The sequence below is a fragment of the Pseudorca crassidens genome, chromosome 19 (genome assembly GCF_039906515.1).
Source record: "Pseudorca crassidens isolate mPseCra1 chromosome 19, mPseCra1.hap1, whole genome shotgun sequence".
Taxonomy (NCBI): Eukaryota; Metazoa; Chordata; class Mammalia; order Artiodactyla; family Delphinidae; genus Pseudorca; species Pseudorca crassidens.
Genome location: NC_090314.1, coordinates 39314467 through 39340276, shown reverse-complemented (window position 1 = coordinate 39340276; position 25810 = coordinate 39314467). Strand labels below are relative to the sequence as shown.

The following is a 25810-nucleotide window of genomic DNA, read 5'->3' as shown; positions in this document are numbered from 1 at the left end:
TAGTACTTAAGTGTCTTACAACTGGAAGTTTGTAGCTTTTGCCCACCTTCCTCCAATTCCCTCTCTCCCCCCACCCCCACTTCTGGTAACCACAGTCTGATCTCTTTTACTGTGAGTTTGGTTATTATTATTTTTAGATTCCCTATATAAGTGAGGTCATATAATATTTGTCTTCGTCTGACTTATTTGACTTGGCATAATGCCTTCAAGGTCCATTTTATTGCAAGTGGTAGGATTTCCTCATTTTTTTATGGTGGAATAACATTCTCTTGTATGTGTATATGTGTGTGTGTGTGTGTGTGTGTATATGTGTGTGTATAGCACAACTTCTTTATCCATTCACCCAATAGTGGACACGTAGGTTGTTTCCATGTCTTGGCTATTGTAAATAATGCTGCCATAAACACACAAATATCTTTTTGAGTCAGTGTTTTTGTTACCTTTGGATATGTTCCCAGAAGTGATATTGCTGGATCATACATGATAGTTCTATTTTTCATTTTCTGAGGCTCCTCCATACTGTTCTCCATAGAGGCAACACCAATTTACATTCCCAGCAACAGTGTACAAGGGTGGCCTTTTCTCCACATCCTCGCCAAGGGCTTTTCTTTTTGATCAAAGGAGAAAGTCTTTGATAGAAGTCTCCCTGCAGACTTTCCCTAATGTTTCTTTGGCAGAATAGGGTCACAAGCCCACCTCTAGACCAATCACTGTCTAAGAGGACCGATTTTTCCATAAAACCAATCATGCTTCATCCCAGGGGCTGGCAGTGGGACCTGTTGCCCCAGATAGCACATTGCTATCTGCCTGTTGCTTGAAAACTTCTGGGCATTCTGTTTGCAAGGAGGGAGGGGGAGGAGGGAATGACTGTTGGGAGAAAACCAACAGTGCTTGCCGCAGATACATGCATGCATGTTTTAAAATTTTTTGTTTTATTTTTTAAACAGCAATGGGCCCAAGTTGCAGTATTCTCCAACTCACTATTTGCACTTATTTTCACTTACCCAGCCGATATGGCAGTGCGTATGGATTGACCTCCTTTGTAACTACTGCATAGTATCTCTGACCGAGGAACATTTGGGTAGTTTTCTGTCTTTTACTATTGTAAACTAAACAATGCTGCAATTAACTGTCTTATACAGGCTCTTTGTACACATATGTATTTCTCCAGGGGAGATACCTGGAAATAGAATTGCTAGATAAAGACATTAAAATTTTTGATTTAAAAGTTTGATAAAAACCGCTCTCCAAAAAGGCTTTTATGCCAATGACATTTCCACTGATGGGGATGAACATTCCCCTTCCCTTCTTTCTCTTTGACAGCTAAACAGTGATAAAATTTCACCACTCGATATTATTGTTCATAACCTAATGAGGGAAAATGATACCTATTATTATCTTACTTTGCCTATGCTATCATTCTGATTCCATTAAGAAAAAAAAAACAACAAAGTTCTGTGATCCACATTGTCCATAAGAGAAGTTAATACCAGTCCCTCAGGGAAAGCAGTCTTCCTCCTCCCCTCAACCCATCCTTGACGTGCATTTGTTAATATATTTCTGTCCTGCTAATATTTTATTACTCTCTGTATCTCCAGCATCTAGTTCAGTGCTTGCTTCATATATTAGATATGTAATTTTATGAGTTCAAGAAAATCTGACTTGATTACAGAGAGAACAAGGGGTAAATATGGACTGATAATGATAAAAGCACATTTTCTGCATCTCAAATCAAGATGAAAGGGTTTAACTAAGGAATTTTTGTTTGTTTGTTTGTTTGCGGTATGCGGGCCTCTCACTGCTGCGGGCCTCTCACTGCTGCGGCCTCTCCTGCTGCGGAGTACAGGTTCCGGACGCGCAGGCTCAGCGGCCATGGCTCACGGGCCCAGCCGCTCCACGGTATGTGGGATCTTCCCGGACCGGGGCACGAACCCGCGTCCCCTGCATCGGCAGGCAGACTTCCAACCACCGCGCCACCAGGGAAGCCCAACTAAGGATTTTTGTGCCACTTTCTGATGTGGGAAGCCACCATCTTAGAGGTATAACATGAATAGAAATGAAACTTCTGAGGTATTTTGATGGTTTATACAGACAGCAGGTCAGTATACTTGAAATTGGGACTATTTTGGAGGTTACGTTGTAAAAAAGAGCTTAAGAGAGAATGCTGAGGCATAAGGAGAGATGAACTGCCGAGAGCCAGAGGCAAAACTCAAGTCAGTAGTTTTAAAAATAGGTAATGAGTTGAAAATAGACTCTGGAACTTTGAGTCAGCCAGCAGCGGGCAAACGCATTATCTCACAGACAGCTGAGCGCTGACAGAATTCCCTCTTTGTAGGTCCTGCCTCCCTTCAGAAGGCATGTATGGACTTGTGAAAGGAAATCAAATTCTCAGAAGAGGGAATACTCTGTTCTACCTCAGAGTCTTGCTCCCTCTTCCTGTTGCCTTCACCTGAATTTTCAGAGCATCCATTCATCTATCCACGCACTGAATATCAGGTGAGCTCCTGTGTACGTCAGGTACTATGTCATTCGTGCTGGATTCCCAGCAGTCATGGACAGATACAGGCCTTCCTCTCACGAAGGGAAAATCACACATTAGACAGGTAATTGCAAGTTCAACAAGTGTAACTGGAAGGGAAGGGCAGAATGCTTTGGATCATGGAGCAGGGAAGCTCGACCTGGTCCGAAGGGTCCTGGAAGGCTCCCTGAGGAAGCCAGGTTTAAATGGAGTTTGGAGGAGTGAGTAGGAGTTAGCTCAGTCCCTCCATGTCACCGCACCCCATTTCTCTCTAAGGCCTTGGCCTCTACTATGCTGTATGGAATTTCTTATCCTATTGGGAAGACTCCCTGTGCATTCTCTGACTGCTTCTCTTTATTTCGAACCCTGGGTTCTCCCTGAAGATCCTGGGTCTCCAGTGGACCTCTGTCTCCTCTTTGATGGATCTGTCCATCCACCTCGTTCCCCCTCTCAGTTTGGGGAGAGAGAATGCTACAGCTTCTCTTTTTTCTTAGACAATGCTCTAATAAAGGGATGGAGAAATCATTTTGTCTTATTTCCAAGTTTTGGATAACTTTTCTTATCATAACATAAAGCAGTTTAGCAGTGGGTCAGGCACAGAGTAAATTCTTGATATATGTCATATTAATGCTATTACTATTTTAAAAAGACTCTGACAGTACATTGCCCATAATAAGGACTTCATAAGTAATGAGTCCCTTCCTCCATCCAAGGGCGCCATGGCCCAGGCAGAGCAGAGAAGATAGGGCTGTAGGAGTCAAGTTTGGTAGGGACCTTAGAGGTCATCTGGTCTTGACAGTGGAGTGATTTATCCAAGGGCACACAACCTGTCAATGTTGGAGCTAGACTTAGGATCCAAGTTTTGATACTCCAACCCAAGTGTCCTGACTTGTACTTTAATGCTGTTTCTACTACAGTACCCCATGCTCTTCATTCTCCATGGGGATGCTCAGTGGGGCTCCCTGTCTCTTTTCACCGGAAGACCTTGAGTCTGTGCTCTCAGAAGCCTCCTCTTGTCTCCTCTGCAAAAAGAGGACTGTCCTGTGCAACCTTGGAAACTCCCAGGACCTCTCTCCAGTGCAGGGAGCACCTCTGGCTGTCTCACAGGGATGGGGGTGGGGTAGGAGAGGATACAACACCCCCTCCTGCTATTTCCAAGTCTCTCTTGTCTTGAGGGTTTGAAGGACATATTCCTGAATCTCCCTACATTCCTCAGTCTTCACTTGGAGGTGTCCTTGAAGCATCCCTTCTGCTCTGCTTGGGGAGATGTTGCATTATAGATGGCATTTGGTACCTACTGTGTGTCTTCCTGTTGTACAGTTTTAAGGACACAGGGTCCTTTTAGTTATGCTGTATGTACTCCAGGGGGCAGTACAGCATCACAGTTAAGAGCATAGAACCCAGAGTCAATCTACTTGCTTTAGAATGTCAGCCCCAACTGGGGCAAATTATTTACTCTCCAAGTCTCAGTTTCTTCACCTGTAAAAGAGGGGCAGTAATAGAGGCCACTCCAGAGGCTTGATGGAGAATTAAGAAGTACTGCAGCATATAAAACGTGTGGCCTGTTGCCTGGCATATAGCAAGCAGTCAGTAAATGCCAGCTGTTATTATTGTCTCATCAGCCTGGGGAGGTAGGCAGGGCAGTTTTTATTAACCCTTTTATGCCCCTGGGAAGGCTGAGTTTCAGAAATGTTAAATGACTTGGTCTGAGGTCACAAATCCAGTAAATGACAGTCAGGACCCCAGGTGTCCTGACTCTGAGTCCAGTGCTCCTTCTGTTCTCAGAGTGACCTCTGGAATGAGTGGTATTTCCTGTGGGGACCTGCCTTTCATGTCTGTGAATTCTCTCTCCTTCCTGCTGCTCCTCCTCTTACCAAAATTCTGCCTGGTGCTTTCTCCAGAAACCCCGGGGCCAAACTTCTGCCTGTCGCTCAGAGGCTCTGGGATGCAGGTCTCTCTCAGGAGGGACCAGGAAGGGCACTCAGCGGCTGTGAGGCTGGTGGGTTCATCCATGCAATGTGAGCACTGAGCCTTCAGCTGAGTGTTCACCTAGATGTCTACTGAGTAGAATTACTTCGAGTCCCTCCAACTTGAAATAAGACCTATCATATGTTTATGCATTTGAAAACTGCAGAATCATTTAATTCTTTGTTTTTAAAAACACTTGTTTTTAAAAATTATTTTATTTTATTTTATTTATTTTTATTTTTGGCTGCGTTGGGGCTTCGTTGCTGCGCACGGGCCTTCTCTAGTTGCAGCAAGCAGGGTCTACTCTTCATTGCAGTGTGCAGGCTTCTCATTGTGGTGGCTTCTCTGTTGGGAGCACGGGCTCTAGGCACGCGGGCTTCAGTAGTTGTAGCACACGGGCTCAGTAGTTGTGGCTCGCGGCCTGTAGAGCGCAGGCTCAGTAGTTGTGGCGCACGGGCTTTGTTGCTCCGCGGCATGTGGGATCTTCCCGGACCAGGGCTCGAACCCGTGTCCCCTGCATTGGCAGACGTACTCCCAACCACTGCGCCACCAGGGAAGCCCAGAATCATTTAATTCTTATAACAGGTATTGTAATATGATATTACTGAAAAGATACTAATGTGTTTTTACACTGTTACTCTTTCTACAAAAGATTATTTCTCATCCAAGGCCTCTGGGCTTCTTGCTTTTATATATCAGCAAGAATATTCCATTTTCTTCAATGAAAGCACTGGGTTTCATTCTTCTTTGATGTCCAACGAATTGTCAGGGTAGATGCTAGTGCTTCCCTATTCTCTTTCCTCTGGATTAGTATTTCTGAAGTGAAAGCTCTTTCACTTGTTGGCTAGGTAACTCTGGGTAGGTTACTAAACCCCTCTGAGCCTTCGTTGCCACATCTGAAATGATAATTATCTGACAGAGATTATAAAGGGTTCAATGAGATGATATGTATAAAGGACTTAGTATAGCACTCTCCCTGACATTTACGAGGTGCTTGATCAGCCTGAGTTTGTCTTTACCTTGTGTTTCTATAGTCCTTCACACTTATCCATCTGTAGTCACATTTATTATTTCATTTTCTTCTGACCCTGTGAAGCACATGGGACCAGTATTAATTTGAAATATGGATAGATATGGCTAAATTGCTTTACAAAACCCTTATCAGTTTATACTCCCATCACCCCTGTGTGAAAAACCCAATTTACTATCTTTACTTAAGCATATCACACATTTATTTATTTTTCTTTTTGCTGTACGCGGGCCTCTCACTGTCGTGGCCTCTCCCGTTGTGGAACACAGGCTCCGGACGCGCAGGTTCAGCGGTCATGGCTCACAGGCCCAGCCGCTCCGCGGCACATGGGATCTTCCCGGTCCGAGGCACGAACCCGTGTCCCCTGCATCGGCAGGCAGACTCTCAACCACTGCGCCACCAGGGAAGCCCGAACTGGCATATTAATGAATGATGCCCTCGTAACCATTGGGGACTTTGGTCCTGGACCCCAAGCCTTTTCCTCTACCACAATAATGGCTATGCCAACAACCCACAGATTTTCCTGGGCACAAAATTCCTCAACCTCCTACTGTGCAAATGTACAGTAGGGTTTTATTGTTCGGGGGCAGGGGGAACTTATAAGCAGAGCAATAACAGAGTACACTCAATCCCCCAAGCTTTCAGAGAAGGGGATTAGATCAGACTTAGCCGGATTGTGTGTCCCATGACCTGTAGAGTTCCCGTAGAGGAGGAGACAGCCAGGAGTGCGTCACAGTCACAGGGATGGTGAGGCAGGGAACGTCTATACTACTAACAGTGGCAACTGCTTGGTGACAGAAATGGTTGCAGTAGGAGGGGGAGCCTATTTTTTCCATCGAGCTCGCTGGTAGCTGCTGAGCTAGCTTTTTGCTGAGCTACTGAAAGGGGAAAGCGATGAGTGTCCAGGACTATCTGAATTATTTCTCATTACCTCCTGGATTCGTAACACCTCACTGATCTCCATTCCCAGGTTACATTTGGACTTTATCATCATCTGGAATTTGTCATAAAAAATCTTAAAAGTACAATCTTTCATTCTCTGAACGTAAGCTCTTGTCCTTTCAGTTCTCTCTCACGTGTATCCACCGTACATGCTCTTCAGTTGCATCAAAACCTCTGGTCTGGTGCCCCATTTTCTCCCAGTTCCTACTTGGTCTAAACACCCAAGTTGACCTCTCGGCCTCTCTACTTTTAGGCCACCATCAAAGTACTCTTTATAAAACTCGAGCTTGGTCATGTCTCTTCGCTGTTGAAAACGTTGTAGTTTGTGCTCTGTTCGCTCGAGGCCATGTGCCTTGACCAGGCCCTTTGGGATTGGTTCTCTGCTCGCCCGCTCAGCCTCACCTGCTGCCCTTTCCTCCTTGTGCTTCATGCTTGGGAACACCAGACTGCACACGCTTCAAGCCCACCCAAGGTTTCATGCCTCTTGCCTCTGTACTGTCCTCCGTCTAGAATCCTGTCCTTCATCTCGTCCTCCCAAGAAACTTCTGTTTGGCTTTCTTCTTCTTCCCCTCCTCTAAGCCATCCCTCACATTGACTCCTTTCCAGCGAACCAAGAGCTGAACCACTTCTTGGTACACCGCCATTGTCATGTCAACACACTGTCTTCTGTGTATAATATGTCTTCAGGTGTCTGTGCCTCCTCTCAGTCTCAGGGCTCCACAAGAGCAGGGACTTTGTCCTAACCAACTCTTTCCCCAGCACCAGGCACATTGTCTGGTATATAATCCTGGCCCAGAACAAGTTCTACATTTTTCATGGACCCTCCCCAGTTTCCTAACCTTCCCTCCTCTGAATCCTACATTTTTGTATCATTTTTGCCCTAATCATATATTGTCTCATTTCATTATCTTTCAAAAAGTGGCTCATTTCTCTGATAGATTTCATCAGAATCAGAATTTTCATTCATTTAGTAGCTGTTGGCCTTGTATCTCCCTCTCTCCTTCTATCTCTCAGGTCTCAGTTAGGATTTGGGCTCTGAGCTAGTTTGTCCATCATAAGATGGTGACAGAGGCAGCCCCAGGCAGCCATGTTTTGTACCACCTGACCCTGGGCACCCCTCCTGCTTCTGGGCCACAGCCAGGGATGAGTCCCTGATCCAAGGAGAGACAGCTCACTCACAGGCTGGCCAGGTGAAGTCTCTGGCTCTGGCAAAAACACTGCCCAATCTAGGTCAAGCTGGGCAATGCAGAATCTTACTCTTGGGAATTTTAATTTACAAATACGGTAGGGTAGCATTTGAGACTAATAAAAAATTGTACAAATCTGAGGTAGTAAGATACCAAAAATATTATCTAAGCCTCATTTATGTACCAACTTTGAAATAATGGAAATCTCCCAAAATAGGAACCTGGAGCTACCTGGAATGCTGGCCCACACTTTGGGAAGCCCAGCAGTACAAGGATCTCTACCCCTGGCTTCTCGTCAGCTCCCTGTCGTTGTGACCACCTCTCTTATTGAAATCAGACCCCCACTCATTACAGAGTTTGAGCGGGCAGGGGGACCTTCCGCTCTTGTGACCTAATAGTGTAACCAAAGTGCCTAGTACTGTACCTGGTCCATAGCAGGTGCTCAATACACAGCAGCTGCCTCCTTCTCCTCACTATTACCGTTGTTATCAACTCTTTGGTGGCAAACACAGCTTATACTTCTCTGCATCCCTGTTGGAGTCTAACAGTTCTGGGCTCCAACCTTAACTCACACTTTTGGACGCGGGGCCTTGGGCCCTTGAGCAGGTTACCTACATTCTTTAAACCCTGTTTCCTATCTGTCAAACGAGGATAACAAGATATGCTTCCACGGACTGTTGGCCTAAATTAGACCATAAGATGCCTAACCCAGGGCTTGGCACCAAGCAAGCAAGTGGTAAATGTTAGCTGCTGCTGCTTCCTATTGTTACTAGTATTAGTCATGCGCCTTAAACACAGTAAATACTTGTTGCCTCACTGAAGTCACCGCCCAGAGAAAAACACTTGTTTTTCATTCTCAGTAAGAAACTTTGGGAGGTGACTTGGGCAGGCGCTGAGAGAACAGATATCTCTCATGCAGCATCAGCGAACTAATAAATCAGAAGAACCGATGGGCCGTTCACTTTGCTTGGAACCCCACCCAACCGGCAGAACCTTCTGGGCTGTCTCCCAGGCCCACTGATCCTCTGGGGACCGTGTGCTCTCACCCCATGGCTTGCACCGTTCTTCACCTCACATTACTAAACCGCCAGCACTCTCTGTGGTCATTTAGGTACATTATCACATCTTGTTCATCCAGAATTTCTTTTACTCATTACTGTATTTAACTCTCACTGACTTAATAAATGTGATTAATGACTTAATAAATGTGATTAATGACTTTCTTGGCAGGAGTGGAAGAGCCTTTGCACCTTCTGCAGGTGGCACTGTCATTATCGAATCACTTGGAATCGTGCAGCCCGGGGCCTGTGCTGGCTGAGGCAGGAGGTGGTAGGTTTGGTGCTGGGCTGAGCTGGAGGGAGCCGAGCGGCACACAGCTGACCCGCAGCGGGGTCAGGAGAGGCCAGGGCCTGAGGAGGGCCGTCTTGGGCAATGGCTGCTCTCACACGTTCTTCTTTACCCTGTCTTTCTGGCACCTCCCTGCTAGTTATCCAAGGGTTGGGATTTTTTTTTAAAGGAAGAAAACAACTCAAGGGGAATTTTCCACCAGCTTGAAATGGTGGAGAAGCCCCTACCAAGACAGGGTACACATTTGTACCTGAGTTTGAGAACTTGGGAGAAAAGTCAGGCCTTGGCTCCACAGTGGAGGGAGGCCCAGTGATGCAAGCATTCTCGCAACCCCAATGACCGTACGTGACGGGCCAGAAGTAGATGATCCTCTATGGGCAGGAGGTCGAGCATGTTGTAAATAACTGATACTTGATGAACCAGGAGAGAGGGAACCAGGATAAATTGTTATTTGATTGAATGACCTACGCCCCTTGCGGATGGTATGTTTTCCAGTTCCCAGGGACGGATGATGCTGGGGAAACAAGGGAGGGAAGCCCCTCTTCATCCTTCTACTCATCCTCCTTGGCCCACATTTCCTCTCGTGGAAGTACTGGCTACATGAGGGATTCTAGTTTCAGCCCTGCTTCTTCTTGAAGGCCCTTGATATTGGTATATAAATATTCAACTATTTACATTTTAATTCCTTTACCACATGGTTAGACTTGGTTATGAATTTATACATTTTAATATGAGAAAAATAAGTATTTTACAAGCAATGCTGAGGAGCCAATATTAGAAAATAACATTTGCAGGTGGCCTGAGGCAGAACAGGGCTCACTCTGTGGCAGTCTCGTGTGCTGTCTCACTTTCTTCACCCGCCTCTTCATCAATCCAATAGGCAGCCAGAAGCTTCTCTGCGGGGGCTTTGATGACTTCCCTGGGGTAAGAAGACTAATGCCAAGGCTTTTACTTTTGAAAGGAACAATTATAGTTTCATTATTTCCTCCTTTTAGATGAGAAATTTAAATTGTATCCTATCATTCACGTTGCATCCTTATAGAATATCTCATCCTCATCAGAAGACTCCCCGTCATGTAGCTTTTGTGCCATGTTTTCCTTGCGTGTGGCGTTGAGAGGTCTACACATAAACCTAAGCCAAAGTTGTGGGAAACGTTCAGCCTTGAGAGCCAGCTGCGGACATGCCAGGCATGCCGCCGCTGCTCGAAGGGACCATCCCTACTTGTTCCCCTCCTTGTTCCGTTCCACGGGAGATAAACCACCAGGGCCCAGGGATCAGAAAGAATGGAAACTGAGACGAGCAAAGCTGTCTCCCCCCTGCACACGCAGGTTATTCTGGATGATTCTGGGCTTATGGGTTTCCTCCCAGGAAAGTTAACCTTGAAGCCGAGACAGTCTCTAGATGATGTAAACCACCATCTGGCAACCAACCTCCTTTTTCTAGCCTATATAATCTGCCACTGTAGCGCAATAAAATTTGCCTTGCCACCATCAGTTGTCTTGGTCCTTCTGACCTCATTCGTCGGTGCTACTTCGGTTCCTTACCCCTTCCCTTCTGACCCTGGGCGGTGAAACCCTCTTTCTCCGGCTGGTCCGCGGCCAGCGGCGCCTGAACGGGGACCTGAAGCGTGAAGGCAATTAAAAGAAAGTGCAGGTAAGAGAATCCTTATGCAAAGTATGTGTGGCCACGAGTAAAAGTGAAACTAATAGAGGCGTAAGGCAATAGTCAGAAGTAAAAGAAGATGGGACAAAAGTGCTCAAAGGAGCGTGAATTATTTGCTCAGGTTTTACTTTCGATGCTTAAAGCTCGGGGTAGTAAGGTTTCTACCTCACAGTTGACTGAATTTTTGCAGCATATCCATGATGTATCTCCCTGGTTTCCTGATGGCGGCTCTGCTGATATAGAAATCTGGCAGAAAGTTGAAGAAGATTTAAAAAATGATTATGAGTCTCGAGGGCCTACTCATACTCCTGTTGTTACATTTAGTTTGTGGAATCTGATAAAAGAATGTTTAAATTCTTCTCATGATAGTGGTGATTTGAATGTAAAGTCAGAAGAGCCAAAGCCTTCTTCAGGAGATAAAACTGCCTTAATGGCTTCTACACCGCCACTTCCTAAATCTAGGGAACTTATTAATTTTGACATATCAGATGAAGAGGAACATTTCGATTTAACAGATGAGGCTTTTACACACGAAAGAGAAAAATACCTTGAGGATGATTTTCTAATGGCTGTGATAGGTAAGTCAGCGAAAAAGCTGCAGGTTAATAAGAACTGTCTTCCTCAAAAATCTGCATCTGTGAAAATGCTCAGTCCCTTGCAGCGCGCTGTACAAGGAGCAATAAAACGAGGAGAAGATCCTATTTTCTGTTGTCCCGTCATAGAAAGACCTGATCCTAATAATCCTCAACAAGCTACTAGGGAGCATCGGGCTCTTCCTTTTAAAGTTTTGAAAGATTGAAAATCTGCCTGTGCTCGATATGGGCCCACTGCTCCTTTTACTACTGCTACGGTTGACACTATTGCAGGAGAAGCTCTTCCCCCCGCTGATTGGAAGTCTATTGCACGAGCTTGTTTAAATGGTGGAGATTATTTGATGTGGAAATCTGATTTTTATGAACGGGCTGCTGAACAAGCAGAAAAGAATGCTGCCCATAATATTCCAGTTGATTATCATATGCTGGTTGGGGAAGGACAATATATTTATTTACAAGATCAATTAACTTCTCCCTTTGTTGCTTCTCCTCAAATAAATCATTTGGCATTACAAGCCTGGAGGAAATGACCTTCTACACACAAAACTGAGGATCTTTCAAAAATTAGACAGGGACCTGATGAACCATAGGCTGATTTTGTAGCTGGATTGTCACAGGCGGTGGGGAGACTCATTGTGGACGGACTCACTGGTACAATTGTAGTTAAGCAACTTGCTTTTGAAAATGCTAATAATGCGTGACAGGCTGCGATTCGACCTTGGAGAAAACGGGGAACATTGGAGGACTATATTCGCCTTTGTGTGGACATTGGACCTGCTTCTATACAGGGTGCTGCTATGGCTGCAGCATTAACTAAAGTGGGATTTAGAAGCAATCAAAAGAAAACAAAGACTTGCTTTAAATGCGGAAAGGCAGGTCATTTTGCTAGAGAATGTAGATCTTTTAATCCTAACCCTAGTCCTTCCTTCCCTACTCAAAAACCTCCAGATGGTCGAAAAATCCCTGGTTTATGCCCTAGATGCAATAGGGGAAAACATTGGGCACAAGACTGTCGCTCACTGGCCCACAAGGATGGGACACCACTGTCGGGAAACTCCTCCCGGGGCCTTCCCCGGCCCCAACAAACAATAGGGGCAATGTTTGTGTATCCTCCTCAAATTATCAATCAGACATTAACCAAAAACAAAAACATACAATATCCTCGCTCTCCAGAGCAACACCAGGAAGCGCAGGACTGGAGCTCAGTACCTCCGCCCGATATGTATTAACTCCTGAAATGGGTCCTCAGACCCTCTCTACGGGCATCTGTGGACCTTTACCCAAGGGTTTGATGGGACTATTATTGGGAAAAAGTAGTGTCACCATGAAGGGTTTAACTATTATGCCAGGAGTCATAGATTCTGACTATGAAGGAGAAATAAAAGTCATGGCACAAACTATTAAAAATACAATAACTATTTCTCCTGGTGATAAAATTGCACAATTGCTACTTTTGCCCTTTGTACCTCATGGACAAATTTTACAACATCAAAAGAGAGGAACAAAGGCTTTTGGATCATCTAATGCTGCCTACTGGATTCAGAAGACAGAGAAAGAACGTCCAGAAATGAAATGAACCATTAATGGAAAGGTTTTTTCAGGTTTGTTAGACACTGGAGCTGATGTCTCTGTTATGATGCAGATGCACTGGCCTAAACATTGGCCCGTTAGTCCTACTATTACAGAACTTCAAGGAATAGGACAAAGTTCTTCTCCTGTGCAAAGTAGTCAGTTATTATTATGGCAAAATAGTGAGGGCCATTCAGGATACTTCCAGCCTTATGTTTTGCCTGGGCTGCCTTGAAACCTCTGGGGCCGAGATATATTAAAAGAAATGGGAGTATTGCTTTATAGTCCAAATTCTCAAGTCTCTAATATGATGTTGGATCAAGGATTTCTTCCCACAAAAGGGCTGGGAACAAATCAACAAGGAACTGTCTATCCTATTGATGTGAAAATAAAAAATGATAGACAAGGTTTGGGTTTTTCTTAGGGGCCTTGGATTCTCCTCCACTCACTGCTGATCCAATTACTTGGCTGACTGATGACCCTGTATGGGTGGACCAATGGCCCCTCACTAAGGACAAATTAGAGGCTGCAGAGTAGTTAGTTATAGAACAATTAAAGTTAGGACACTTAGAGTCTTCCAATAGTCCTTGGAATACTCCTATTTTTATTATCAAGAAAAAATCTGGAAAAAAAAGGTTATTACAGGATCTAAGAGCTGTTAATAAAACTATGCTAATAATGGGAGCTCTTCAACCAGGCCTACCCTCTCCAACAGCCATACCACACAATTACCATCTTTTAACTGTAGATTTAAAAGATTGTCTTTTCACTATTCCTTTGTTTCCTGAAGATAGAAAACATTTTGCTTTTAGCTTGCCTTCCTTACATTTTAAGGAACCCATGAGGAGATTTCAATGGAAAGTATTGCCTCCGGGCATGGCAAATAGTCCTACATTATGCCAAAAATATGTGGCTCAGGCCTTGACTCCTGTGGGAAAAAGGTTTCCATCGTTATATCTCATACATTATATGGATGATATACTTTCAGCCACTGATAATATATCTTTATTAGAGACTGCGTTTCAATTTTTACAACAATCCTTACAATCATTTGGCTTGGTCATTCCCTCAGAAAAAATTCAAAGACAATCTCCGTTTTTATATTTGGGAAAATATATTGATAACACTACTATTAGGCCTCAAAAACTGCAAATTCGAGTTGATAATTTAAAAACATTAAATGATTTTCAAAAACGACTTGGAGATATTAATTGGCTAAGGCCTTCCTTAAAACTTACTACTGCTCAATTACAGCCTTTGTTAGATATTCTTTTTTTTTTTTTTTTTTTTTTTGGTTGTGCCGGGTCTTAGTTGCTGCATGTGGGCTCCTTAATTGTGGCATGTGAACTGTTAGTTGCAGCATGCATATGGGATCTAGGTCCCTGGTCAGGGATCGAACCCAGGCCCCCGGTGTTGGGGGCACGGAGTCTTAGCCACTGCGCCACCAGGGAAGTCCTGTTAGATATTCTTACAGGTGACTCAGATCCTTCTTCTTCACGCTCTATGACTCCAGAAGGATTTCAAGCTTTACAAATAGTTAATAGGGCTATCAGCTCTGCACAATTAACTCGAATACATACTCACCTGCCAAGTTCTTTAATTGTTTGTCCAACACCTCATGTACCTACAGCTGTTTTATGACAAACTTGGGATTATTGAATGGATTCATATGAAAACTACACCCTCTAAAGTTATTAACACTTATTATGAACTTATTAGTAATTTAATAATGCAAGGGAGAACTACATGCTTACAACATATAGGAATAGAACCTTCTCAAATTATTATCCCTTATTCAGTTAGTCAGCAAAATTGGCGTTTTCAACATAGTAATGAATGGGGACTTGCTCTTGCAGGATTTCCAGGAAACCTAGAATGTCATTATCCTGCTGATAATTCAATTTAGTAAAAATAATCTTTACATTTTTCCTTCTATAATCCAACGACACCCTATTCCACATGTACCTTTGGTTTTTCCCAGCGGGTCCTCCTCAGGAATGGCTATTGTACTCACTGACGACGGGACAAAATTGATTGAACAAATTCCATTGACTTCAGCTCAGCGTGTTGAACTACAGGCTGTTATTATGGCTTTTGAGCATTTTCCTTCTGTGTCTCTTAATTTGTTTTCTGATAGTAAATATCTTATTAGCTTGTGATTTCTTCTGGAAACTGCTACCGTAGGACATGCTAATGACCCTGAATTATCATCCTCTTTTCGTTTGCTTCAACAGCTTACTCGTTCCCACGATGGTCCTGTTGCAGCTCTACACATCCGTGCTCATTCTAACTTGCCTGGTCCATTGTCTAAACTTAATGCGACTGCAGGTGTTTTAACTTGATCTAAACGTAATCTTTATCCTGTGCATTTTCCTCCCAAAAATAAAGTTAAAGTTACTCTTCCTCCTCAATCTCTTTTCCCTAAAGCAGGACATATCCCAATTTACCGTACTCCTCCTTTCCGTTCGTCACGCTATCAAGAATGGCTAACGTATTGCATTCGCTACTTGCGTACTGTAAATAAACATGGTTTATATCCAGGACGCCCTTGCGTTATGGTGAGTTATGATCAAACTCCTTTACAAGCAGCACAACACTCCCATGCTTTACATCATCAATCAGCTGCCACCTTACGCAAACAATTTTCCCTTACTCGTGAAGCCGTCCGACAAATTGTGAAGCAATGCCCACAATGCTTACCTCACCTTCCTGTTCCACATTATGGTGTTAATCCTCGTGGATTATTACCTAGTCATTTACGGCAAATGGATGTTACTCACATCCCCTCTTTTGGAAATCACAGTTTGTTCATGTCACTATTGATACTTATTCTGGTTTTCTCTGTGCTACAGCACAGACCGGAGAGGCTACCAAACATGTTATTACTCGTTTATTACATTGTTTTGCATTTATGAATATTCCTAAAATTATTAAAACAGATAATGGGCCCGCTTACACTAGTGCTGCTTTTGCAACATTTTGTAGTTCATTACAAATTACCCATATTACAGGCATTCCATATAACCCTCAAGGACAAGGTATTATAGAACGTGCAAATAGATCTTTAAAGCTACCTATTGAAAAAATAAAAAAGGGGGAATCATACAGAACACCACCGCATAACCTTGTAAATCATGCTTTTTTTATTTAAAATTTTCTCACTGTTGATAAATTTGGCCATTCTGCAGGGGAGAGGTTGATGGCTAGCAAATAGATGGCTCGCCACAGCTCACAACAAGTGTAGAAGTTGAAGAAGCTCTGCATCTCTCACGAAAATTTGACAGTGTTGATTCAGAAAAAGAAGAAGAAGGAGAGGAGATCAGATGGCAGCGTTAAAATTGAGGATGCGTTTAGCTTGTCATGCAAAGTATACATGGATTTGTGTTACTCCTTATAAGTATAATGACTCTATTTGGGAATGAGAGAAAGTAACAATGCATCTGCTGAGTGTTTGGTCAGATAACAATATTAGTCTTGATCTTAAAAAGTTAAATGCTGAAATTCAGGATATGCAAAATGCACATCTTGACATTTCGCCAAAAGATGTAATTCAAACTTTACTGGATCATTTAAAGTGGTTAAACCCTCAGTCTTGGATTACTGGAGGGTGGTCAGGATTTATTACCCTGGCCATAATTTGCCTATTATCGATAATAATCTTCTCATGTCTGTTTCGTATCCTCATGCAACAATATACTACTCTCGGCACTAAGCTTCATGGAATTATTTTGCAACAAAAATTAAAAAATAAAAAAGGGGGACCTGTGGGAAACGTTCGGCCTTGAGAGCCAGCTGCGGACACGCCAGGCATGCCGCCGCTGCTCGAAGGGACCGTGCCTACTTGTTCCCCTCCTTGTTCCGTTCCACGGGAGATAAACCACCAGGGCCCAGGGATCAGAAAGAATGGAAACTGAGACGAGCAAAGCTGTCTCCCCCCTGCACACGCAGGTTATTCTGGATGATTCTGGGCTTATGGGTTTCCTCCCAGGGAAGTTAACCTTGAAGCCGAGACAGTCTCTAGATGATGTAAACCACCATCTGGCAACCAACCTCCCTTTTTCTAGCCTATATAATCTGCAACTGTAGCATAATAAAATTTGCCTTGCCACCATCAGTTGTCTTGGTCCTTCTGACCCCATTCGTCGGTGCTACTTCAGTTCCTTACCCCTTCCCTTCTGACCCTGGGCGGTGAAACCCTCTTTCTATGGCAGGCCCGTGGCATGAAGTGGCCCCCTTGCCCCGAAAACGCCCTCCTAGAACACAGAAAGGGAAATATTAATTCTGCATCTCCCCTGCTTTCTCTGGCCACAGTACTTTACCCTCCTCAAATTTACCTGACTCTCACTTTCCCCTGAGCTTCTCTTACGCCGCAGAAATCTAAAAAAGCCCCTTGGAGGAAAACACACACAGTTAGTGTTACATGTCATTTTTCACCTCTCGCACAATGTGTTATCTCTGGTCTTATTAGGACTAAACGGGTACCTCAGTCCATAATCACAATGAGCAAAATCACCAAAGCCCCGGGATCTTGAAATTCATTCCATGCACGCTGGCCTTCCAGAAGTTCTCTGTGTCTGTCCAAAATGGACCCGCAGTGTCTCCGGGGAGACCACTGCATGTGGCTTAGCATGGAGTATAGGCAGGATTTTCAGCCCCGTTCACCTTTCCTGGCCCTTGGCCAAGTGCCCTCGTGCGGTGAAAACACTGCACAACGGCGCTGGGCAGAAACACGTTACTCTCTAGATGCGCTTCACACCAGTCCGCTTCGCACTTAGTCGCACATGCAGCATTTGCTGGGGGTGTGGGTGTGGGGAGAAGGTGCTTTTATTTCCTGGCTGCTCTATCCTATAAGTTGAATCACACCAAGTAAACACGTGAACCCAACGAGCCAAGTTATCTATAGCTCTCTGACTTTCACACTGCAGGGTGTCACTGAGGTGTCAGTGAAAAGTGGAATCAGTTTAAAGGCCATGACCAGCAGGGAAGCACAAAATACTCTTTTTGAATACAAATAGAATAGAAAAAAAATCAGTGCACAGTAAGTGTGTTTCAGAAACTACTTCTGTCCATACAGTATGTGTCTACTGAATTGTGACATAAAATCTAGCTCACAGCCCAAGCACAGTGGGATCAGTAGAGAAGTCCTCAGTGGAAAGGGACCATCTTCTTTTTGATAATCACTAGCAGTATGACCATGGGACAAGATATTTTCCCTTTCTCTTTCTCCAGTTCCTTATTATAAAAGGATGAGACAAACTACTGTCTAAAGTTTCTCCCAGTTAAAATTCCATGAGGTTTGGATAAAGGGAATAGAGAGTAGGGGCCTGAAAAACAGTAGGATGAGAAGGGAAGTTTTCTTGCCACTTTACAGAAGGGACTCATATGTTCTACCTTTCGTCAGCTTTGAGTGAGGCCAGCCCCTAAATCCCCAACCATGTGGCCCTCCCGACCCCAGAGCCTCCTAGAAGGCGTCTGGTCTGTCCTGATGCCTAGGAACCAGGCGTCAGGCCAGCAGGAACAGGTACAACCAAAACCCCTCCCCGTCCACCCTCTTTCTTTAAAGGACTAGTGAAAGCAGATGAATCTGTGCCAGTCCTGTTCTAACTCAGCTTGGGCTGGGGAGCTAATTCTGCTGATACATAAATTAGGGTAAACCATTAGGGTAATTAAACATTCTTGCGGCCTTTGGTGAGGAAATGGAAACAGATGAGTTCTAAGTTCTCCTCTAGTTGAAAAATTCTGCTTTCAGAGACCAATATTTACCTTCTGCTGCTTTTTCTATCTTCGTCTTTTGCGATTCTGTGAGAATAAGTCTGTTTTGAAAGAAAACATGATCATGATTATCCATTACAACTATTTCCAAATCCTTATTCAATCCTTTTTACTTTAAATCTTATCTACCCAGTGAGATGATAACTTTTTAAGGCAAGGAATTCTACCCTGTTTAAAAATCCTTTGACTCTTCCACAGTACCTAACTTAGGGTCTTGCATGCAGCCAGCGATATATTTTATTGACTGTTTTAGATAACGTTCAACAGATAATTCCTAATAAAAACTCTTAGAAGTAGGAAAAGAAAATAAAAGTATCTAGCAGAAACCTAAGCTTTGTTTTTGTTTTTTGTTTGTTTGTTTTTGCGGTACGGGGGCCTACTCACTGTTGTGGCCTCTCCCGTTGCGGAGCATAGGCTCCGGACGCGGACGCGCAGGCTCAGCGGCCATGGCTCACCGGCCCGGCAGGCGGACTCTCAACCACTGCGCCACCAGGGAAGCCCCTAAGCTTTGTTTTAAAGTCAAGAACAAGAGTAGGATGCCCATGATCACTGCTACTATTGATCATTGTGGAGGAGGTCTTAAACAGTAAGATAAGAAAAACGAAGTATTGGAAAGGGAGAGACAAATATATTTGCATATGAAATGAGGGACCTAAAAAGACCAAAAGAATCAACCGAAATTTTATTGGAAGTAACATGAGGAAGATGACTCCATACAAAATCAAGAGATCCACATATAAGCCTCAATAGCTTTCCCATATAACACAAATAACTAACGAAACAACAGAAGAAACATCCCACTTACTATATCCATAACAATGCATAAAGTACCTAGGAATAAACTTAACCACAAATTTGTAAGACCTATGTGATGAAAATATTAAATCTTTTCTGAAGGACCTTAAGAAGAAGTACTTACATGGCATGAGATACCATCCTCTTAGGATGTTGTCAAGAGGTCAGTTCTCCTCAAATTAACCTACAAATTCAATGCAATCCATTTATATCCAAAATAATTTTTAAATAAAACCTAGCCAGCTGACACTTAGTAGGGAATATATGTAAGAATAGTTATGAAATGTATGAAAAAGAAGGTCAAAGAGTAGGACCTTGTCCTACCAGATATAAAATATGTTATAGATCAACTAGAATTAAGCAGTGTGATACTGGTACTGGTACAGGACAAGATAACTGGATCACAGAATAGAGTCCAGATGAAGATAGTATATTAGACCAGGGGAGAAAGAATAAACCATTCAGTGAAAGATTTGAAAACAACTAGATCTTCATGTAGGGGGAAAAAGTTAGATCCCCTACCTCAACCACACTAAAAAAGAAATACAACAAATTCTAGACAGATTATAAAAGTACTTGAAGAAAATATTAGAGATGATTTTTACGTCATGAGGTGACAAAGACCTCGCTAACAAAACCCACCCCACATGAGCCATGAGGAGAGGACGGGCAGATATGGTGGCAGACTGTCAACACACCTCCTACTATTCACAGCCCTTGCCCCCTTTTCCCCTTGACTCTTTGTCTTCTTCTTGTTGACTTATGAAACTCTTGGGAGTTCCCTAGTAGACCAGTGGTAAGGGCTTTGCGTTTTCACTGCTGTGGCCTGAGTTTCAATCCCTGGTCAGGGAACTAAGATCCTGCGAGCTGCAGAGCATGGCCAAACCCCGCCACCCCCAAACAAACAAACAACTCTTCATAGTAAAGAAATACTGGCTTTCATTGAATTTCAGGGTTTCGAATCTTACCAGTGTTTTTGTCTCTAAGGAGACACGACAAAAGAGTGGAGTGGGGAGCACAAGCTTTGCAGTCGGGTGAAACTGGCTTCTGCTTTTGGTTTGGCCCCTGGGCCCTCACATTGATCTCCTTCATCTATGCAGGAGGGATAGTAATATCATCCTCACAGGACTGTGGGCATTAAATCAGACAATATATGGAAAACTCTTCCTCTTACGCTTGGCATGAATCAGTGCTAAGCTGGTGTCACAGACAAGATGGTGGAATATATCAAAGGCTCTGCTTGTGGCATCAGGCTCTGAAGGCTCTTTCCCACCATAAGATTATAAAAATATTGCTTTTATTTTCTTCTAATGCCTTTCTGTGGTCTTTCTTCACATTTATGGAAATATGTTTATTTAAGATGAAAAATGGGGATCTGCTATTATTTACCCCCAAAGAGTCAGGCAGCTATTCTATCACCATTAATTCATTTTTTTCCACTGATTCGAATATTAAAACATGACATTTCAAAAGTCTTAAGAACACATGGGTCTACTGCTGGACTCTATGCTACTTCAAATCAATATTCGGCTGCATTATTCCTCACTGTGGAATTGACATAACGCCTCATCTCTCTTCCGTTGAACCCCATTATTGTCTACCATAGGAAGAGCACTGCATGGCCCCTGTCCTCAAACACTTATCATATAAGTGGGGAGAGGAAATAATGGTTAGGACTCCTCGCTTTCACTGCCGAGGGTAGAGGTTCAATCCCTAATTGGGGCATGAAGATCCCACAGGCCAAAACAAAACAAATGCAAGGTTAAACTACATAGAAGTTAAAAACAATAAAAAGGGGACTTTCCAGAAATTCTAAAAAAGCAAAAGGCCATATGCCACCTGGAGATGTAGAGGGCACAGTCTGGGCAATGGCCAAGGACTAGCAAGCTGACCCCATGCCAGTCCCCAGCCTCCTAGGCTCAGAAATCATACTCTTCCTCACCAAGAGAGAACTCACGTCTTCCTGTTGTGGCGGTCGCACTTTATCAATATCACAGGATTGATCAAAAATCAGAATGCCAAATTATTACTTGACAATGAGAAATACATCTGTTCTACACACAGGGCATCCGTGTCTACACAATGAGAGAATTACCTTCTGTGGGACAGGCCTCCGTGGCACACTAAAGCACAATCACACGATCGGAGGCTACTTGGTGAGAACAGAATTAGAAAAGGAATCAGCTGAATCGAGAATTTAATGGGAAGGCCTGAGATAGCTGGATCCGTCCATCTCCTCAACAGGCGCAGCCTGGCTAGTGGGCCTGACTCTTCAGTTATGCTGCCTAAGGTGCCCTCTCTACTCTCGGGCAATGTGAGGATGGGCACTGCCCATGTTGGTCTCTCCTCACCTTTTCTATGCTTTCACTACTGACCAACCCTTCTGCAGACAGACACATTTCTCTTTAGAAGTTTGTATATCATGTCAGGTTTTATTCAAGTCTGCTAGGCCAGGAAGCCATTGGTCCTTACACATCTCTGCTCAGCTCCATGATGTGCTAACCTTGGTGTTTCTCTCTTGGGGGGCTGCCTTTTAAGAAACTGCTTACCACTTTTGTGAGTTCTGAGGGGAGGGGACCGCTTTGCTATGGCCCCTAAGAAATGGTGACAAAGCTCACAGGACTAGGATCAGGAGGGCTGCAGTATTCAGGGAAGTCTTTACGAAGAAAGATATCTGAACTTGAGTTGGCTTTTCAGAGATTCATAGGACTTCCACAGGCAAAGCAAAATAAAGGAACTTTAGATGGGCAAAGGCACAGACCAAAGTAGGAATGGGTATGGTGTAACGAGCGTATAGTGAGGAGCTGCTGTGGCTGGAATGGAGGGAGGCCCTTACAAGAGAAAAGGTAAATAAAGTAGGTTGGATTGGTAGGGTAGAATGTAGATTGTCAGCTTATTAAAACCACCCTTTTAATGTTAGCAACTGCCTGTGGGGAAAAGTAATAAACCATTGTGTAACCGAACAAAAGGTAAACAGGCTACCTCCAGGAATAGGCTACTATAAATATGACATACTTTAGGGTAGCCTGCTGCAGGATTTTACTTGCAGTGGTTTAATGGAACCTATCTACACAATTCCTAATACACCGGAGAAGAAAGATGCTAAGTAAACCTAAGGAATTGAAAAGATCCCACTTTTATCGTTTAGGCATGTCCTTTTATCTCTCCCAGGGTGACTAATAGCTCCATGACTTTGGAGATCGTATACCTCTCAACATTTCAGCCAACAAGGAAAGAAATCAAAAGTAGAATGAGAGTGACTGCTGAGTACATCAAATCAGCATAGTGTTTTGAGTTGAAGGAATTTTACTATCACGTCAACTCTGGCCTTCCTATAAACTTAACTTGTCAAAATAGTCCAATGGCTTGTTATCATGGATCCAATTCCATAGAGATTTCCTGGGAGTGGAGTTCCTTTAAAAATCCTGTGGGGACTTCTCTGGTGGTGCAGTGATTAAGAATCCGCCTGCCAGCGCAGGGGACACGGGTTCGATCCCTGGTCTGGGAAGGACCCACATGCTGCGGAGGAACTAAGTCCGTGCGCCACAACTCCTGAGCCTACGCGCCAAGAGCCCGTACTCCACAACAAGAGAAGCCACCTCAGTGAGAAGCCCGTGCACCGCAATGAAGCCCCAACGCAGCCCCTGCCAAAAAAAAAACCCACAAAAAAAATCTAGGAATATACTTTTCAGTAAAAGAACAAAGTGTATGTCAGTCCTCATGACTAAAGAGAAGAATCAAGTAGTAGTAGGTGGAAAGGTGGATTTAATTCTCAGTTTGTGGGTTCTGAATCTGAATTAATTATTGTCCTTACCTCAATGAGACAGAGAATTATAACCCAAATCGTCACTACTATAGTTACGGACATTGCCAAGATGAGTTTGTTGTTATAGCCATATCCTGGAACTTCCTTTGTGAGCTAAAAAAATAAATAACAATTTTTTAAAAACAAGGAGATAGAAGGGATGAAAACTTACTATTCTTAAACCTATTCTAAACAATAACTAACTATTCTTAAACGACTATAAAACCCAATCCTTTCAGGCTAGTAGCTTCTATAAGAACAAGCCAGATTTAATGTTATTCATCTTATCATTAGCATTTTCTTCTACAATTTATTTATCTTGTGTTATGCCTTTTCTCGTCTACCCTAGGAAGAGTGGCACACTGTCTAAATGAGCAAAGTGGGAGATCACTGTCTTAGCCCGTTTCATGGCTGAAGATAAGATAGAGACTAGGAGCCCGTGGCATTCCTGCTTGGGCACGTTAATGGCGTGTCCTAAACTGAGTAAAAGTCCAGGTCCCACGTGTCAGGGGTTACCCTCACCTCACTTGACTCCTGCCCTTTCTGCTCACTCTGGGCTTCTGTGCTCTCACTGATATAGTTGTCAGCTTTCCACTGGTCCGTATACCATTCCGCTTTGGACACATTTGCTTCTTGCTGCTTGCTGAGAAGCTTCATCAGGAGGCCTGTTCTAGAGATGAGGTTGGCACAGGCCAGCTGCACATGGGTCTCCGAGCAGTTCGTTTTTAAAGTCTGGATAACATGAGAAATGAGCCTTCGCACGTCATTGTTGGGGATGAGGGACTGTAGCTGCTGGTTTAGCTGAGTTTCAACTTGATCACCCGGGGATGTGAGCCCTGGGAAAGCGAAGCCTGTGGGCTTGGAGGATAATTCAGTGCCCGTGTTGTGGTACTCCCATCGTGTTGCGTTGGTGTGTTGAACAGTTGGCATACTGGTGTCTGCAGCAACAGTAGAATGTGCAGTGGAGACGTTTCTATGGGTGGTGTTTCCAGGGCCGGTTACTCCTGGCAGAGTAGAGTTTCCTGTAGAAATAATTTGTTCAGAAACATTTTGTGCAGTATTGTTTCCTGAAGTAGTGTTTTCTGTAGAAGGGTCTGAAGGAGAAAATAATTCTGGAAAAGGCTTTTCCTGAGAAGTCACTTCTCCTGAAGATGAAACAGCCTCTCGTGGAGGGGAATTTATGAGACTCCTCAGTACAGAGAACGGAGGGCTTGCAAGCATCATTCTAGTGAGTGAACTTTTCTTTCTGAACTTTCGACTCCTTTTGCCTTTGGGTTTTCTTTGGACCCGATGAGACCTAATTTTATGGAAGATGTATTTTTTTCCAGAATGTGAGATTAGTTCAAAGTCCTTAATACTTCTAATTCTAGCCTTCGCATCCTCTAGAACATGAATGGTGTTGGATAAGTCTTTTGATCTGCTTTTAACCTCAGATGAGGATTTTGGAGGGATGGAGGCAGAAGGCCTGCCCTTGAAGTACTGTTTCCGGGAAGAGGAGCCTGCTGCCTTGTGTTCCTTTATGAATGCAGACTCTGCATTGGAGGACTTTCCCACCAGCTTCCTGGGACTCTGCACCATGAGAAGCTGTTTCAGCTTTCTTGGGGATGGCCTCCTGAGCCTTCTTTCTTCAGCAGTGTTCGCCTCAGATGGCTGGGCATTCTGTTTCCCGCTGACGCTCTCATCTCCCACTGCTTTGAGGTGCATTTTCTGTATGCCCCTTGGGCCCTTGAGGACCCTGTTCACTCTCAGCAGGCTTTCCTCTGTACTCTCAGGGTTTGCTAGGCTGTCTTTCTGTGGTTGGGCAGTTTGTAATTTCTTTTGAAAGATGTAGCGTTTAAACGTGGCACTTGAAATGTTGGAACGCGTACGCGTGGCAGGTTTTTCTTCCTTTTTAACCTCATCAACTTTTTCTTGAGTTTCTGCAGCTAACAAATTTTCCGCAAAATGGAGTTTCCTCAGTTTGTTTTTATTAGTTGAATTCTTGGCTACAGGTTTAACAGAAGGGCTCCTTGTATCGCCTTTCAAAAGGCCCTGCGGCATATCTCCATCTGGTGTATTTGAGAAAAGAAGTTGAATGAATGGTAATAATGTTGATTCCACATCTCCTAGATTTCCCTCTGAGGTATAAGGCTGTATGTGGTTTAGTGTACTGATAATATCACTTTTATTATTAAAGTCCAGCTGCTCATTCATGAAGCCTGACAAGCTGACAGCACTTTCATCTGACGACGCCCTCTCTGACTCAATAGTCAGCTCAGTGGTGTTGTTCTTCTTGCGGGCTTGTAACACCTTCATCAACGATCCTTCTGCATTCTGTATAGATGTTTCTTCATCTGTCAAAAAAGAAGGGACTGTTTTTGATCATTGAAAACTAATGGGACAGCTTTTTGTCAGTCCACAGCCAAATAAATTAGGAATCAGTCAGCGTTTGAGTGCCACTGAGGAGAAAAAGAAACCCGCACTTAAGCCTATGACTGGCAACAACAAAATGTGAAAAAGATATCTCTTGAAAAAGGGGCTATGTACTCAGAAAATTCTGTAGCGTGAAATATAGTAAGTATGTTCAGGATTACTCCACTGGTTCCCAGGGGCCAGTACTGTAGAAAAGCCAAGGCTGGAAG

The 25810-nt window shown here is 43.7% G+C and overlaps 1 protein-coding gene and 1 long non-coding RNA gene across 2 annotated transcripts in view; one reads left to right on the top strand and one right to left on the bottom strand.

Moving 5' to 3' along the window:
* Positions 1 to 842: 842 nt before the first annotated feature.
* Positions 843 to 15538, top strand: LOC137211798 (uncharacterized). Its single transcript, XR_010937217.1, has 3 exons — positions 843 to 2496; positions 7863 to 10646; positions 15052 to 15538. It is a non-coding gene; the product is annotated as an uncharacterized lncRNA (long non-coding RNA).
* LOC137211791 (leucine-rich repeat-containing protein 37A3-like) overlaps positions 9583 to 25810 on the bottom strand; it is a 51184-nt gene continuing 34956 nt past the window's right edge. Inside the window, exons 10-15 of the mRNA XM_067714413.1 lie at positions 23712 to 25522; positions 23199 to 23303; positions 18581 to 18630; positions 17045 to 17070; positions 10020 to 10136; positions 9583 to 9911 (exon numbers count right to left, since the gene is read on the bottom strand). Coding sequence (XP_067570514.1) covers positions 9718 to 9911; positions 10020 to 10136; positions 17045 to 17070; positions 18581 to 18630; positions 23199 to 23303; positions 23712 to 25522 — 2303 coding nt within the window. The 3' untranslated portion in view covers positions 9583 to 9717. The remainder of the gene's footprint in view (positions 9912 to 10019; positions 10137 to 17044; positions 17071 to 18580; positions 18631 to 23198; positions 23304 to 23711; positions 25523 to 25810) is intronic.